General features: G+C 56.2%; 1 protein-coding gene across 3 annotated transcripts; it reads right to left on the reverse strand.

The window, feature by feature from the left end:
• Positions 1-1,010: 1,010 nt before the first annotated feature.
• TMEM259 (transmembrane protein 259) lies at positions 1,011-13,302 on the reverse strand (the record flags this gene model as incomplete). Of its 3 annotated transcripts, none has more annotated exons than XM_082297641.1 (11): positions 12,685-13,302; positions 10,564-10,830; positions 10,159-10,270; positions 7,862-7,972; positions 6,844-6,966; positions 6,423-6,523; positions 5,489-5,546; positions 5,070-5,153; positions 4,443-4,575; positions 3,994-4,093; positions 1,011-3,334 (listed from the first exon to the last, which is right to left on the reverse strand). In XM_082297641.1, the coding sequence occupies exons 1-11, from the start codon at positions 12,907-12,909 to the stop codon at positions 2,543-2,545; spliced, it is 2,106 nt and encodes a 701-aa protein (XP_082153767.1). In that variant the 5' UTR covers positions 12,910-13,302. The 3 variants fall into 3 exon arrangements, with proteins under 3 accessions (XP_082153767.1, XP_082153766.1, XP_082153768.1); XM_082297640.1 differs by having other exon boundaries at positions 10,105-10,270; XM_082297642.1 differs by lacking the exons at positions 1,011-3,334; positions 3,994-4,093 and having other exon boundaries at positions 4,439-4,575.
• Between the last annotated feature and the right edge of the window lie 634 nt (positions 13,303-13,936).

Here is a 13,936-nt window from a genome sequence, read left to right on the forward strand (position 1 = left end):
AGCACCCCAGGACAGGCTGCTCTGCCGGGGCGGGGCAGGTCACCCGCTCCTCCGGCTCAGAGAGAGTGGAAGGAAAAAGGGAGGGGGGATGTCCCGGGGCTGCCCCAACTCTGGAGCCTTTGTCTGTTCCTCCCGTCCCTCCTGCCGGCAGTGGGGGTTTGAAGGGCCGGAAGGTTCTTTTTGGGGGGTTGAATTGGGATGAGAGGTCCCCGCAGTGCCCGGACAACGCCGAGCCCCGTGCCCCGGTTCTGGTTTTACACCACGTAAATAAAGATGACGAAGTGAGACAAAGTCTGCTTTTCCTCTTTCAGCAGCATCCCAAACTCGGCTAAGCCTGGGGTAAGCATAACCCTTCCCTTTCCCTTCCCTCCTCCGCAGGCCCAGCTCAGCCCCGCCGCAGGACGGCAGCGATTAGGAAGAGGCAGAGGAGGCTCCCACATGGATGGGGCAGGAGGACAAGCCGAGACCGGAACCTCCCTCTGGAGAGGCAGCTCCAGGGCGGCAAAGCCGCAAAGAGCCACCGCAAAGCAGAACCGGAGCCTTCCTCGGGCGGAGGGTGCAGATGGAGACGCTGCACAGGGAGCGGGACAGGCTGCGGCTCAGGGCTCTGCTCCCCGCTGAGGACAAGGAATAGCTCCCCACGTCCCACCACAGGCGGCTGTGGAAGGACTCGGAGCCCTGCAGCCCCTCCCCTGGCGCGGAGGCTGCCCAGCATCACTGAGCTATGGCCGGGACAGGGTTGGTGCTCGGCCCTCTGCACACTGCAAGGGGACAGATGGTGACACCCCAGGACGGCAGGAGGAGGCACCCCCAGGACTGAGCATTCACCTCGCTGCACCCCCGTGCCCCCAGGACTCCCACACGTCAGCCCAGCACAGCCATGGGCACGACCTGGGGCAGCGCCGCAGGAGCTGTTAAGAGATAATATTTATTATTATATACAAACACATTTTGTACATTAATTAAATAGAATGAACTCTACTCTTCATTCATCAAATCATTTGGTTTGGTGTCCCCCCTTCCCCTCCCACCCACTCCTCTGAAAAGCCTACGGTCATTCCTGGCACTCCAGAGGCTGGGAGCCAGTTGGCCACAAGTCCCCTTCTCAGGAGCGCTGGCAGCAGCAAGATTTGACCTGCTGGTCACAGCAGGGTCTCCCCTGCCCTGGAGCAGCACCACAGCTGTCCCAGGCAAAAGGGAAAACCAAAAATGGGGCACCCAGGTGGGAAAGGCAGAGGGGTGAAGAGGGGGCTCTGAGCCCCCCCGTGTTGACAAGGAAACACTGAAACGCACGGAGCCCTCCAAGGGAGATGGACTCCAGACACTGCTCAGCCATAGGGGGACAACACTGAACTCGGGGACATCTGTGCAGGGACCCAGCTGTCCCCAAGAGCTAAGTGCCCATGTGTCACCTCCTGTCCCTGCCCTGTCCCACCATGGTTCTCCCAGAGCTTCATCCCGCCTCACTCTGCTCCACCTCCCTGCACAAACACCCCTTCCAGCACATCCTGGCATGGATCTGGCCCCTCTGCAGGGGTCCACAGGCAGCACCACCCCAGCTCAGCCTCTTGGCAGAGGGGTCGGGCTCTGCCAGCCTCACCTCCACTGCCAGGGAAATGGGGGAAAACCAGCTGAAATGTCTTGGCTTTAGTGTTTTGGTTCTTTGCTAAACCAGCTCATGCAACACTCTAAGCATGAGGAGCCACTCTCTCCTCTGGGATGGGGCTGATCCTAAACACAAACGTGTCCCACGGGAGGGACAAGGCACTGGAAAGCAGCTGCCTCATCCAGAGCAGAGCTGTGCAGGACAGAGCTGCTGCTCTTGCCCTACACCTCTCCAGACACCCACTGCAGCACGGCTGTACCCACCAAGCACCACTCATGGCTCCTGGGAGGGCAGCTCCCACCCGGACACAGCACCTTCCACTCCCAACCCACCCACCACGGGAAGTTCAAGGACAGAAAAAAGGGGGCTGAACTGCAGCTTCTGCTTTGGTTGTGCCCTGGCCTGGGCAGACCTTGTGCCTGGGGGAGGTCAAAGCTCCTCCTCCCCTCAGGAGCAGGAAAGGTGACCAGGAATCGCTTCTGTGGCTCTCCCACGGGGGCTGGACACTCTCTGCCTGCTCTATCCACTCCTACTCTAACCACAAAGCTGCCACACGCATGGCCTGTCCCAGGTCAGCTCTCACCTGGGATCAGCACCCGGACTGCAAACGCAGCTGCAGGGGCAAAGCTGGGGACTGGGGACAAGGAAAAGCCAGGGCACGAGCGGGGCAGGGTGGGAACAGGCAGCTGGCTCACCTGTGGCCTCAGAGGTGCCCCAGACTTGTGTGGGCCAAGGGACCAAACCCTCCCATCCTTCCCACAGCCCCCCGTGCCTTTCCCAGGGAAGGGAGGTCACCGCAGCCCTGCTCTGTCCCAGCTGCTCTGGCTCTGCTCAGAGGGATCCATGGGTTAAGGATGATGGTGAAGTGAGAAATAGTAACAAACAAAATCCAAATGCCTTCCCGGCAGTCCAGGGCAACAGCAACAGCAACGGGGCTCAGGACAGGTTCCTGGAGCTTGGCTCTGAGCTGGGTGTTCTCTCTGCTGGTGCTGGGCAGGGGCTGCTCTCCCCTCGATCCTCAAAACCTCTGTCCTGGTCGCTGTCCCCCCCCGAGGCTGGCAGGGGCTCTGCCACGCTGCTGCTGCCCATGCAGTTCTTGCCACTGGGTTTTGCTCGGCTGTCTGAGCCCTCCAGAGCCTCAGTCTGCTTGGGAAGGGAGGGGCTGGGGCCCGCCCCCTCCTGCAGCGCAGCCCCAGCAGCTGGGGGAGCATCTGCTGCGGCCACCATGGACTTTGAGGTGACCTCGATGGTGATGGAGCCCACGGCTGTCTCCGGGTGGTCGCTGCTGACCCTGATGCGGGCAACCAACCCGGAGGCCGTGGCCACCTCCTGAGGGGTCCCGTTGGCCACGGCTTCGTGCACCATGGTGGGCTCCAGGAGGGTTGTGCTCAGGTCAGACAGAAACGAGGCCTCTGTCACGATCGCGGCCGTCTCGGCCACCCAGTTCAGGTCGCTGCCCACGGAGGCGGCGGCGGCGATGACGCTGGAGGCCTCGCCGGGGGTCAGGGCGGCCGGACTGCTGCCCTCCCCAGGGGGCCCGGCGGCCAGCAGGGCTCGGCGGCCCCCGGCCTCGACTGGGGCAGCTGTGGTGTTGTTGTTGAGGTTGTCCTGCAGCGTGGTCTGGGTGCCCTGCCCGACCTGCTGGTTCTGCAGCAGCATCTCCTGGATCCGGATCTGCTGCAGGATGGCTGGCAGCTCATAGTGGTGGAAGAAGTAAATCATCGAATGCTGGTGGAGGAAAGGGAAAGGCATCACCCTGGGTCTGGGCCACCACATCCCAAGAAAACCAAACTTCTCCAGGAGAATCCAGCTGCTTTGACAGCCAGAAGGTCAGCAGCAAGTTTGGAAAGATCTATCCCTTCCACTATGACTACTGCAAGCTGCTTTATAGTTTCCCTCTGAAGACGGGCAAGAGAGAACAACCCCTCTTCCCTTTCAAAGGCTGGGAAAAGAAGGATGACAGCATTCCTCTGGCCCATCCTCTATTCCCTGTCCCCACCCTGCAGCAGGTGAACAACCAGAGACACCCAACAAGTATGCTTGATCCAGGATATTGGAGACATCAGCTTGGAGCTGGTTCTGCCAGCATCCTCACTGCACAGACCTGAACAGCTCCTCTGCAAGGCAGACCCTCCCCGGGATTTATTCCAGAAGGACAGGACAGAAATCCTTCCCAACACCCCTGTGGCACCAAGTTATTGTCAGGCCCACAGCTAGACTGGAGGCAGCAATTCAATAGTCCCCTCTTCCACAGCCTCATTCTGCTGCCCCATTTCCAAACCACACTTAATTCTATCTCTTGCAGAAATAAGGATCTCTCCTCCAACTCAGCTTGAGAGGAAGTTTGACAAATGCCCCCAAGGTGCAGCAGCCCTGCAGGGACTCACCTGGATGAAGAGCCAGGAGGTGACAAGTGCCAGGCTGCTGTACTGCCCGTTGAAGCGGTAGTGGTAGGCATAGAAGGCAAAGTGGTACAAGTAGAAGAATCTGGACAAGAAGGCAGGAAAGATCAGGAAAAATGTGAGCTCCCTTCTCCTCCCAACACCAGCCTGGCTGGGGCACTTTGCCCAGGATGACACAGACTCATTTAGAGTTGCCTGTCTATCAGCAGTAAAAAACAAGGGGCTGGGGAAGATCAAGGTGATTCCAAGATCCAGGCCCAAACCCAAAGCAGAGAAATTGCACTTTGGACCCTGTGACGTGTGGGGCAGCTCCCAAGGAGCCACACAGATAACAGCCTTAGGAGTGGAGGCTGCTGTGCCTGAGGGTGCTGGGAAGGACTCAGAGCAGCTGGAGGAGGACAGGCAGAGGGGATGTGGCCACAGCCAGCCCTTACCTGAGCCAGTGCCTCTTGCTGGTGTTGGTGTGGCAGCAGATCGCGTCGTACTGGTCCGCCAGCCACACGATGAGGATGATGTAGAACGCGGTCGTGGTGTCATTGAAGAACTCGGACATTATGGCCTCCATACCTGGGGACAGAGGAGACATCAGCACATGGCAGGGCATGGGAAGGGGTTCTCTGTCACCTCGGAGCAGGGCTGTGACTGCACCTGCCCAGGGCAGGTAACTGGGGTCTGCTTATGGCAGCAGCTACGGCCAAGAACATTCCACCTGCAATGTCCCAGGGATCAGCTGCCTCCCGCAGTGCAGATTTCAGGGGGGGTTTTGCTGCTTTTTAAATTTAAATTGTACAAATGCAACGTGGCCACAGAGTGTGAATCTGCAACAGAGCTCCAGGGACAGACAAAGCTTTGGATTCTGGGATTTCCCAACAAACTGCTGCTTTTCCAGGGGACCCAGAAGGACAATGGAGCTCACTGTGCCATCAAATTCCAGAGCCTTCTGCCTTGTGATGAGCAGCCACAGTAACCACCTGCCGCGGCCAGCTCGGAACAGGGAATTAGACTTCCCACAGATCCCAGAGGGATGTGCTGCAGACACAAGCAGTGAGGCAAGTCCTTACCGACCAGAGCCAGGATGACAGTGAGGAGTGGAGCAGCAGGGAACGCAATGGTCATGTTCATCTCCAGCATCTGTAACAGGTCAACTGCAAGAGGGAAAACAAGCTGTGGCACAGAGAGAATGGGGGGGGGTCACAGAACCTTCCACCCCACAGTACTGCCCGCTCAGTGCAGCCACATCCTCTGTCCCCAGCCAATACTTCTCAGGACAGAGAACAGTTCTGGCAAGTGCAGTGACTGGGAGCAGGAGGATGTATTCCCTGTGCAGCTACAGGCAGGTACAATTTAGAAGCTACCCTTCTAAACTGGAACTAATGATCCTCAAGGTCCTTCCAACCCAAACCTGCTGTGACTCTACAACACCCCATGCTGGAGCAGGCACAGTGCCCAGCACAACCCAAACCCCTCAGCCAGTCCTTACCAATGAAGACAAAGATCTGATGGTGTGAGTAGCGCAGCAGCATCGAGACAGAGAGAGTCTGGAACAGGAGAGAGAAGGGGAGGCAGATTAGAGCCCCACAGATGCAGGGAGTCACAGGGAATCGCACTGCGGCAGAGGCCCGGGCGAGCCAGGGCTTGCACATCCCACGTTCATTAGCTGGAGCTGTGCAGAGCCTTTTCCCAAAGAGTAATTAGGGCTTCACAAACAGCAATTAATCTCTGTGCTGCTGCAGGGGAACAGACAGTAAGGGATTTGTTTGTAAAGGGACCAATCCTGAATGTTTGCGCTGTGGCCACGCCAACCCACAGAGCTGGGAGCAGGGATTCTCCCGTCCTCTATCCTGCTCCTCCCGCAGCTCCCAGCACCTCCCTGCACTCGGCTCCTCCTCAGTGCCCACAGTGTGATTGTGGACAGACCTGCCCCAGTGGGTGGGACAGCCACACACAAAGAGACAGTCACCCACAGCCACCCAAGACAACAAACACGGGGTAGTTATCGCCTGGGATCTTGTCTGGTGTGTATCTGAGAACACCTCATCTCACACATCATCACTTGGTTTATCTTGATCACTCCTGGCAAATCAGTCTGGGCTGTTCTTAAAAGTCTCAGAGGACAAATGTCTGCACCCTGTGCTGACAGCTGGAGTGTACTAAGGACACTTAAAAATTAACAGCAGCTCCCTTTTGACAATGGAAACAGCACTGCATTCTAGGTCAGCTCTCCTGCTCATTTCACTGGTGGACTTTAGAAACTAAAAAAAAAAAAAACCAAACCAACCAAATTAAAAAATGCCCCAGAGTAGAGCCTCATCCTCCACCAACTACACTTTGAAATCAGATGAGAGCTCTGCTGTAGCACCAACCACTCGCTGCCCAGCACCAGACTGGGCACTGCCCGGCTCACGGTGACTTACAAAGATGACCATGATGACAAAGGCTGCCAGGTAGGACGTCCTGGCCATCCACATGCTGACAAAGCGATAGTGCTCCCCGGACACCACATTGCGAAGGAAACCTGGAGAAAAAGCACGAACACGAGCTCAGTGTGATTAATGTGCAGACTAAGAACCAAGCTCCAGTGCCTGCTAAAGAAACAGGATTTGGAGCAAATCCTCAGGGCAGCATTCATTGTCATGCAGGGCGGTGAGGCAGGAGGAAATCACATTTCCAGACACCTCTCCCCTCCTGCCTCTCTCATTTTGTCCTTGACAATAACACAGGGAGCTGCTCCTTGCATTACAGATTAATCAATAGTCAGAAGATGATAGTCAGGCATCCACAGAGCAAACACCCACTGCTCCTAGCAGCCGCTGCTGCAACTCCTCCAGGCCTTACCTTTGTTTTCCTCGTTTTCAGCTAAAGCTTTGACACTCGACATCAGGATGTCATCGTAGCCCAGGAACTCGTCCAGCAGCAGGCGGCTGAACCTGTCCCCAAAGCACTGATCCCTGGTAGGATCTAGAGAGAACACAAAAACCCTTTCACACTGTTCACACCTGGAGCCACAAAGGCACGAGGTGAAGGATACCTGTGCCAGCAGAGCTGCACCTGCACGCGGATCTGAGGCAGTAAAACCAAACTGGGCAGGACTGGGAGGGAAAGTGTCACCCCCTGACAGATCCAGCCACATTAAAGTGCTAATGGCAGTCGGGCCTTAAGGATTGTCAGGGCCATCACACTGTGCTGGCACAGACAAAAAGGGAATTTACCCTCCAGGCTCGGCCTATCTCCTGGGCTCACCCTGACTGCACAGGAAAACTGCTTAACCCCCATCCAGCTCTGCTTCAGCTTGAGTGGGAGGAAGTAACAAGCTCCACTCTGATTGATACAGAGATTCACAGGCATGAGAAGGTCTGAGGCTGTGTTCCTGACTTGGACAAGTTTTAATGGAGCAAATACCAGGAGAAGAGAACACTGTTCAGGGAAATGACCCGCTGGTGCTCACAGGGGCACAGCAGCACACATGGTGTGACAGATCTCTGAGCACTGTCCCCAACACCTGCACAGCTGCTCTGGCCACCAGGCTCAAACCCTGCTGCTCCACACTGAGCCCAGAGCTTCAGTGCCTTCAGCCAGGGAGAGAGCTCTTCCCTGGTCCATGTGGGAAAACTGTGCTGGGCATGACATCAGGGCTCACTGAACCAGGCTCCACCATTTCAGAAGGCTCCTCCTGGAAAGCTGTGACCTACTAAAGGCAGACAGGCTGCGCACAGCAGCTCTCCCGCGTGGGAAGCGAGTGCCATCGACTTCAGCAAGAGTTCCCAGAGATGGTGTGGAGGTCTCTGCACTGCAGGTACCCACCCCTGCACCCACCCCTGAGCCTCCTGCCCTGCCTGGGCTGCCTCCCACTCACCAAGGGTCACCACCATGACGGGGATGCTGAGGCGCTGCCGCGTGCTCTGGGACAGGCGCAGGAAGCCGTATTCCAGGGAGTATTCCACAATGTACTCTTCCTGTGGCCACACTGGGAGAGAGACATGGGGAGACAGGGAGACTCAACACCCACATCTGCAAACAGCCACCACGAAGAAACAGCCCCTCTGGGTTCCCTCCCTCCCATCATGTTCTTGAAAAGGGAACTGGTTGCGAACGTGGGCTCCAGGCTTCCCTCAGCCAATTAAACATAAATCAGTGCAAACTCTCTGGAATTGCAGCCCATTCCCTTGACATTAGTCCTTAATGTGAGACTTCTAGGAAAGCTTCAGGGCAGCAGTTCCAAGCTCTGCCCAGAACCTGCCCACATCTTTGCCTGGCAAGCCCAGAGCCACTTGTTCTTGCTCTGTTCAATTTCTGCTTCCCACGTTGTTTGGGAACCAGCAGGAAAATCCACTTTACACCTGCTGGACAGCAAGTAAGTGCTCCAGAGGCAAGAACCCTGCACTTCCCAGGGGACTGAGGTCAGTGCTGCAATTACATGTCAGAACTGAAGGCAGCAGCAATTACAGCTTTCCCAAAAACTGGTGGAGCCTGAAGTTTCCCCATTTTTTTTTTTTTCTCCAAGAAAGGATCCAAAGAGATGGTTTTTTTGCTACATCATCTCTGAAAGGAAAAAAACCTCCCACTAAGCCAGAGCCAAGCAATTTAATCCCTGCTCTTTCAGACTGCCAGGGTCTATCTCCAGGAGGGGGGAGGCAGCTGTCAGGCAGCTCCCGGCACCACAGTGACAGTTAAAGGGACACAAGACCTGAACAGAGCCACACCTGACCCAGCACTGACAGAGATCCCCTGATCCCCTTACTGGGCAGCAAACACAAGCTGGGCTGTTGTGTTTGTCTTTTATTTCCATTACAAACAGCTTTAAGCTCAAAAGGAAATCAAGGGTTTAAATATCAACAAACAATTACTTCCTTTGTAAAATAAAATATTTTTTCATGGTAAAATATTCTGACTAAACATCAAATTCGGTGCACTGAGAAGACAGAAAACTTAGAAAAAACAATAAAATAGGTATTTGGGACTGACTTAAAGATGTGAATTTTGTAACTAATCTGGAAAACAGCCTGTTCTCTCCCTCTCCTTTTCTGGAACATTTCCAACCAGGCATTCAGCAAAACAAGGGACTTCCCACCAGTGCCCCAGCCCAGCACAACGTGACTCTCCTCAGAACCCGGGCACCAGCAATAAAGGTCCTGCACCAAAAACACTTACTGCTCTCTGGTCTTAATGACCTTTAATTCAGGATTAATGAGCTCTGGATGAGCACCAAGCAAATCCACTGCAAGACCAAGGAACAGGACATTGTCCAGTCTCATCCTGCTCCATAGCCACAACCCCAGTGTATCTGCAGAGCAAAGAATTCCAGCCTTCACAGAGACAACAGTGTGGAGAAAGAAGCAAATTTTTTGCAAATTTTGTGGAAAAAGACAAAGAATCCAGGTCCCAAGTTCTATTTTTAGATAAATATTCTTTAGTAGATTTCGCACCTTAACCACTAGAAACAGAAGCCTTTCCCCACTGGAATTCCATTTTAAATAATACAAAGCTACTAAATCTCCCTCTGGAGTTTACAGGGCCTGAGCAGCTTAGGTCAGGCAGGAAAAGGGTGGGATAAGGCCAGGGAACATCTGAGTGGAACAGCAGCACTGTATCGCAATCCACCAAAACCCGCTTGGTGGCTTTCGGGATTAATTAACTGTAGCAAATTGGCGGCTCCAAGTGCTGGTGTTGGCTCAGCACCCAGAACACAGCCCAAACCCTGTTCATGCTTGAAGAAATGTCGCTGTCAGGGGATCCCTGTGGATTGCAGGGGACAGTGAATGGCTCAGAACAGGGGGTTCAGGCTGAGATACCCCAACACCGATCATCGCAGGAACCTGCCAGGCCAAGAGCCTTCGTTCACCCGTGGTCGATCTGAAGCCTCTTGGCCTGGCAAATTTTCTAACCCAGCCTTCCCCCAACCCCCAGCATCCCCCCAGCTTCAGAGCAGAGCTCACTGAGGGTCTGCTGTTAGTACTGACACAATTAACCACAGGTAAACACATCAGGAAGACATTTAAGGTTACTGTGCAGGTGCCCCAAGGAGCCAGGAAAGGGACGTGTGGGGAGGATGATGAGGGGAGGAAGGAGGAGCACAGGTAGCAGTGAAGGTGTGATTACCTGCTCGGGCTAGCATCTCAAACTCGGACACAGTCTCCCGCAGAGGCTGCATACCTTTAGTGGCTGCGTCACTAAACGAGAACTCCTGGCTGTCGTTGTGTGGCAGCTCAGTGCTGCTCACTCGGGATGGCTTGAGGAACACCTTGGGCTCAATATCCAGCTCAAACTGTTGGAAAACCAGAGTAGGGAAAGCCACATCAGCAGCCTCTTCACCTCTCACCTGCCATGCTCTCTCTATCCACATAAAGGCCTCCCCATGCATAAAAGGACACCTTCTCCAGCTTTCCTTTCTGTGTCAAACCATCAGAGGCCAACGTGGGGACCCAGGAGCAGCCAAGGAACATGCTGTGTTTCCAGGAGACCGAGGGATCACACAGGGACTTCACTTCCAACCTGCACTTCTCTCCAACCCAACGCCCAGGCTTCCCTCTCCACCGTACACAGGGAGCGCGTCCTTACCTTGATGGAGCTGTTTTCAAACATATCCACAGTCATTTCTTCCTCTTCCTCCTCCTCTTCCTCAGTTGTGGACTCCACCACCATTCCTGGGAACTTCTCGACCCCACAGAACTGCAGGAAGATGGGGGCCCGGCTGGAGTTGCGCTGGATTTCCACCCGCAAGATGCCGTCGCGGGGCCACTTATCCCGCACGTGCTCCAGGCAGTTGATGGGCGAGCGGGAGAAGGCGATGTGGATGTAGGCCAGGATGAAGAGCACGAAGAGAGCCTAAAGGGCAGGAAACAAGGCAGAGACTGTCAGACCCCCTAGTTATCACCAGCTCTTCTCTGCCTGGGAAACACCAGGAGAATTTGGACAAGTAGACTGGCAAGGAGACAAGAGCTTCAGTGCTTCCCTGCATCAACAATGCAGCAGCCAGACCTCGGCAGTTCCGGCAGGGAACGCGCCAAAGGCAGCAGGAACCAACTGCTCCTTTCACGAGCCCAGAGCTGACAGTGACAGCCTTCTGAAAGCATAGGTCCTGCAACCACCAGCGTCCCCAAAACCGACCACACACAGCACTGGTGTGGGATGAGGCCACAAGGCACACTGAAGGAAATGGAAACACGTCCGTGCCTTCCAACCCTTCCCTCCTCAGCACAAAGTTTCCTGCTGAAACGTAGAGAAGCTTGCCCAGCTTTGTAAAGGCAGAATAAAGCAAACCTTAAGCAAAGCCAACCTACTCCTGGGCAGGAAGACCCAAACCCGTGTCAGATCCGTTGTCCCAAAGAACAGATCCTGCCTCGGGATGGTTGAGCTGGCCTTTGAGGCTGAGTGCACAGCGCACCACAGCTCCTTGCCTTGCCTCAAGCCCAGGAACGGCCATAAACCACAGCAAAGCAGAGTGGACTAAAAAAACTTGTTCCCTGGAGTGTAGAGATGTCCAAATTTCAGAGCTCCGAGCATGGCTGGCACAGCGAGCGGCACTGCTGAGCTCACACCTCCCTTCCCAGCCGCCCTGCGCTGCTCTGTCCTCATCAGCCCTGCTGTCCTGACCTATTTGTGATGAACAAACAGCCTGGTAAACATCACTCTGCAGAGGAGCTGCACAGGGAGACATGAGGGGAGGTAGAGCAGGGCCACCTCCCTGGTTGCAGGAGCCACAGCAGAACCAGAGGCAATCCCATAGCTCCAGATGGGAACGTGGGCTCCCACTTCCCTCCTGCTAGCAGCTGGAGAGCTGGGAGCAGGCTGCTGACCTCTGACCCTGCATGCTGCTCTCCACAGAGCCCTGAGGAAGTTTGTCCTTCTATGGGAGAGCTGTGATCAGAGGCAGAAGGAAGACAAACTGCTCCCAGCCATTCTGCCTGACCACTTCACCTTTAGCACCATCCCTATCCTAGCCTGCCTGCTGGGATCCAGCTGTACAACTGGGAGAGGGACCAGGGATGCAAAAAACCCAAATGTTTCCGTGCAGTATGAGACAAGCTGTGCTGAATGTTTTCTTGCTGAATTGTAGCAACCCAGAGGAGTGTGCTGCTGTCACCTGGCAAGCTGCTCTCCCCTTCTCCTTACTCTAATTTCCCATCCTGGAAGTCATGGAGCAGGATTTTACCTACAGGCAGTCACCCCTGGACACTGACAGGCCCCTCTGGGAGGTCCCCATCACCCAGCAGACAGGTGGGGTCACCTCAGAGCACAGTGACACATCCCTGGCACTGCTGAAAGAAACAGGGTTAGAACAGGGCTGGGCCCTAACTGCTTCCAGAAAAGACAAGACTCCAGCAGAACTCCAACAATCCAGTATGTCATGTGGGAAATGTACCCAAAAAGTGCGATTGCTCGGAAACAGAAATTGAAACCTCTCCTGCCTCGAGCCAGCCTGGCTGCCCAGCAAGCTGGCTCAGCAATTTCCTTTTGATTTACAGATCTGGGAGAGTTCCAGAGTGCAAGGAACACCAGGACCACCATGGAGACTAATGTCTCCCTCACAGGAGGGGCCCACGGGAGCCCCGGGGACAGCTCGGAGTGTGTGGTCCAAACACAGCCTGCTACCTTTGGCGAAGGCACGACTTTTTGTGTTTCTAAGGAAATTCCTGCCCTCAGCCCGGCCGCGGGCTGGCAGGAGGAGCTGCCCCTCACCTTGAGGAGAACGAAGAACTCGAAGACGCGGCGGAAGGAGGGAGGGAAGAGGCGCGCGTAGGTCACTGCCATCTTGAAGAACAGCGCGTGGAAGAGGCGGTCGCGCACGTTGATCAGGGGGTTCTGGTTGAGGTTGGGGTTGCGGACACCCCGGTTGTTGCCGCCGGCGGCCCCGGCGTTGTTGGCCGGGTGGTGGTTGTTGGCGTTCGGCTGGTTCTCGGACATCCTGACGGCGGGGCTGGTGAGGGCTGGGCCCGAAAAGGCTGCTGCTCCTCCGCAGGGCGGGCTGGGACCGGGCGGGTTCTGCGGAGGGGCCGCGGGCGCGGGGCCGGCGCTGACTCCGTCCCCCTCCCCGGCCCCTGCCCGGCGCAGACGCTTCGGGGCGGCGGCGGGTCAGGCCCAGCGGGTCAGGCCTGAGCGCTCAGCGGGGCCCGGGAGCTGGGCGGTCGGAGCAGACACAGCAGGGACGCGGCTGCCGGGCTGTTCCCGTGGCCATGGGGGTCCCTCGGCGGGGCGGGGCGGCGCGGCGGAGCCCGGGCGCGGAGGGCGGCTCAGCTGTCCCGGCGCGGTCCCGTCCCGTCCCTCAGCACTCCGCCGCCATCTTCCTCCGCCGGCCACGGCGGCTCCGCGCGTGCGCGCGCACGCGCGCCCAGGGCACGACGGGACGGTGGAGGACTAGCTCTGGACCTGCCCCGCCTCCATGCAAATGAGAGATCTCCCGCCATGCAGCGCGCGCGGCCGGCACCTCCGGGAGGCACCTCGGCCTGGAAAAGGCAAAAAAATTCGGCAAAGCAGAAAGATCGAGAATAAAAAACCAGCACGCATCGCCTGAGAGAGTAACCATGTGAAGAAAGGCGCGGGAGCCTAAGAAAACATACTCGCAGTGACGAAAAAATTATCAATTGAAGGTGGTTTAAATAGGGCTGTGAGTAGATTGCAATTCGTGCTCGCTTCGGCAGCACATATACTAAAATTGGAACGATACAGAGAAGATTAGCATGGCCCCTGCGCAAGGATGACACGCAAATTCGTGAAGCGTTCCATATTTTTTTCTCGGCACGGTCTCAGAGCCCCCTCCCCGCGAGGACCCTTTTGGCCCCCGAGACGCGGCACGGGGTTTTCCAGGCCCCCTCGCGAAGTCGAGGGAGCCCCAGGCGCGGCGCTGTGGGTCGATGTTCGCCTGTGCCAGGCCCACTCTGCTGCCCCTGTCCCGCTGTGCCCCCCGCCCTGTCCCTTTTTGGGATCACATTGG

The sequence above is a fragment of the Coloeus monedula genome, assembly GCF_965178545.1.
Source record: "Coloeus monedula genome assembly, chromosome: 27".
NCBI lineage: Eukaryota > Metazoa > Chordata > Aves > Passeriformes > Corvidae > Coloeus > Coloeus monedula.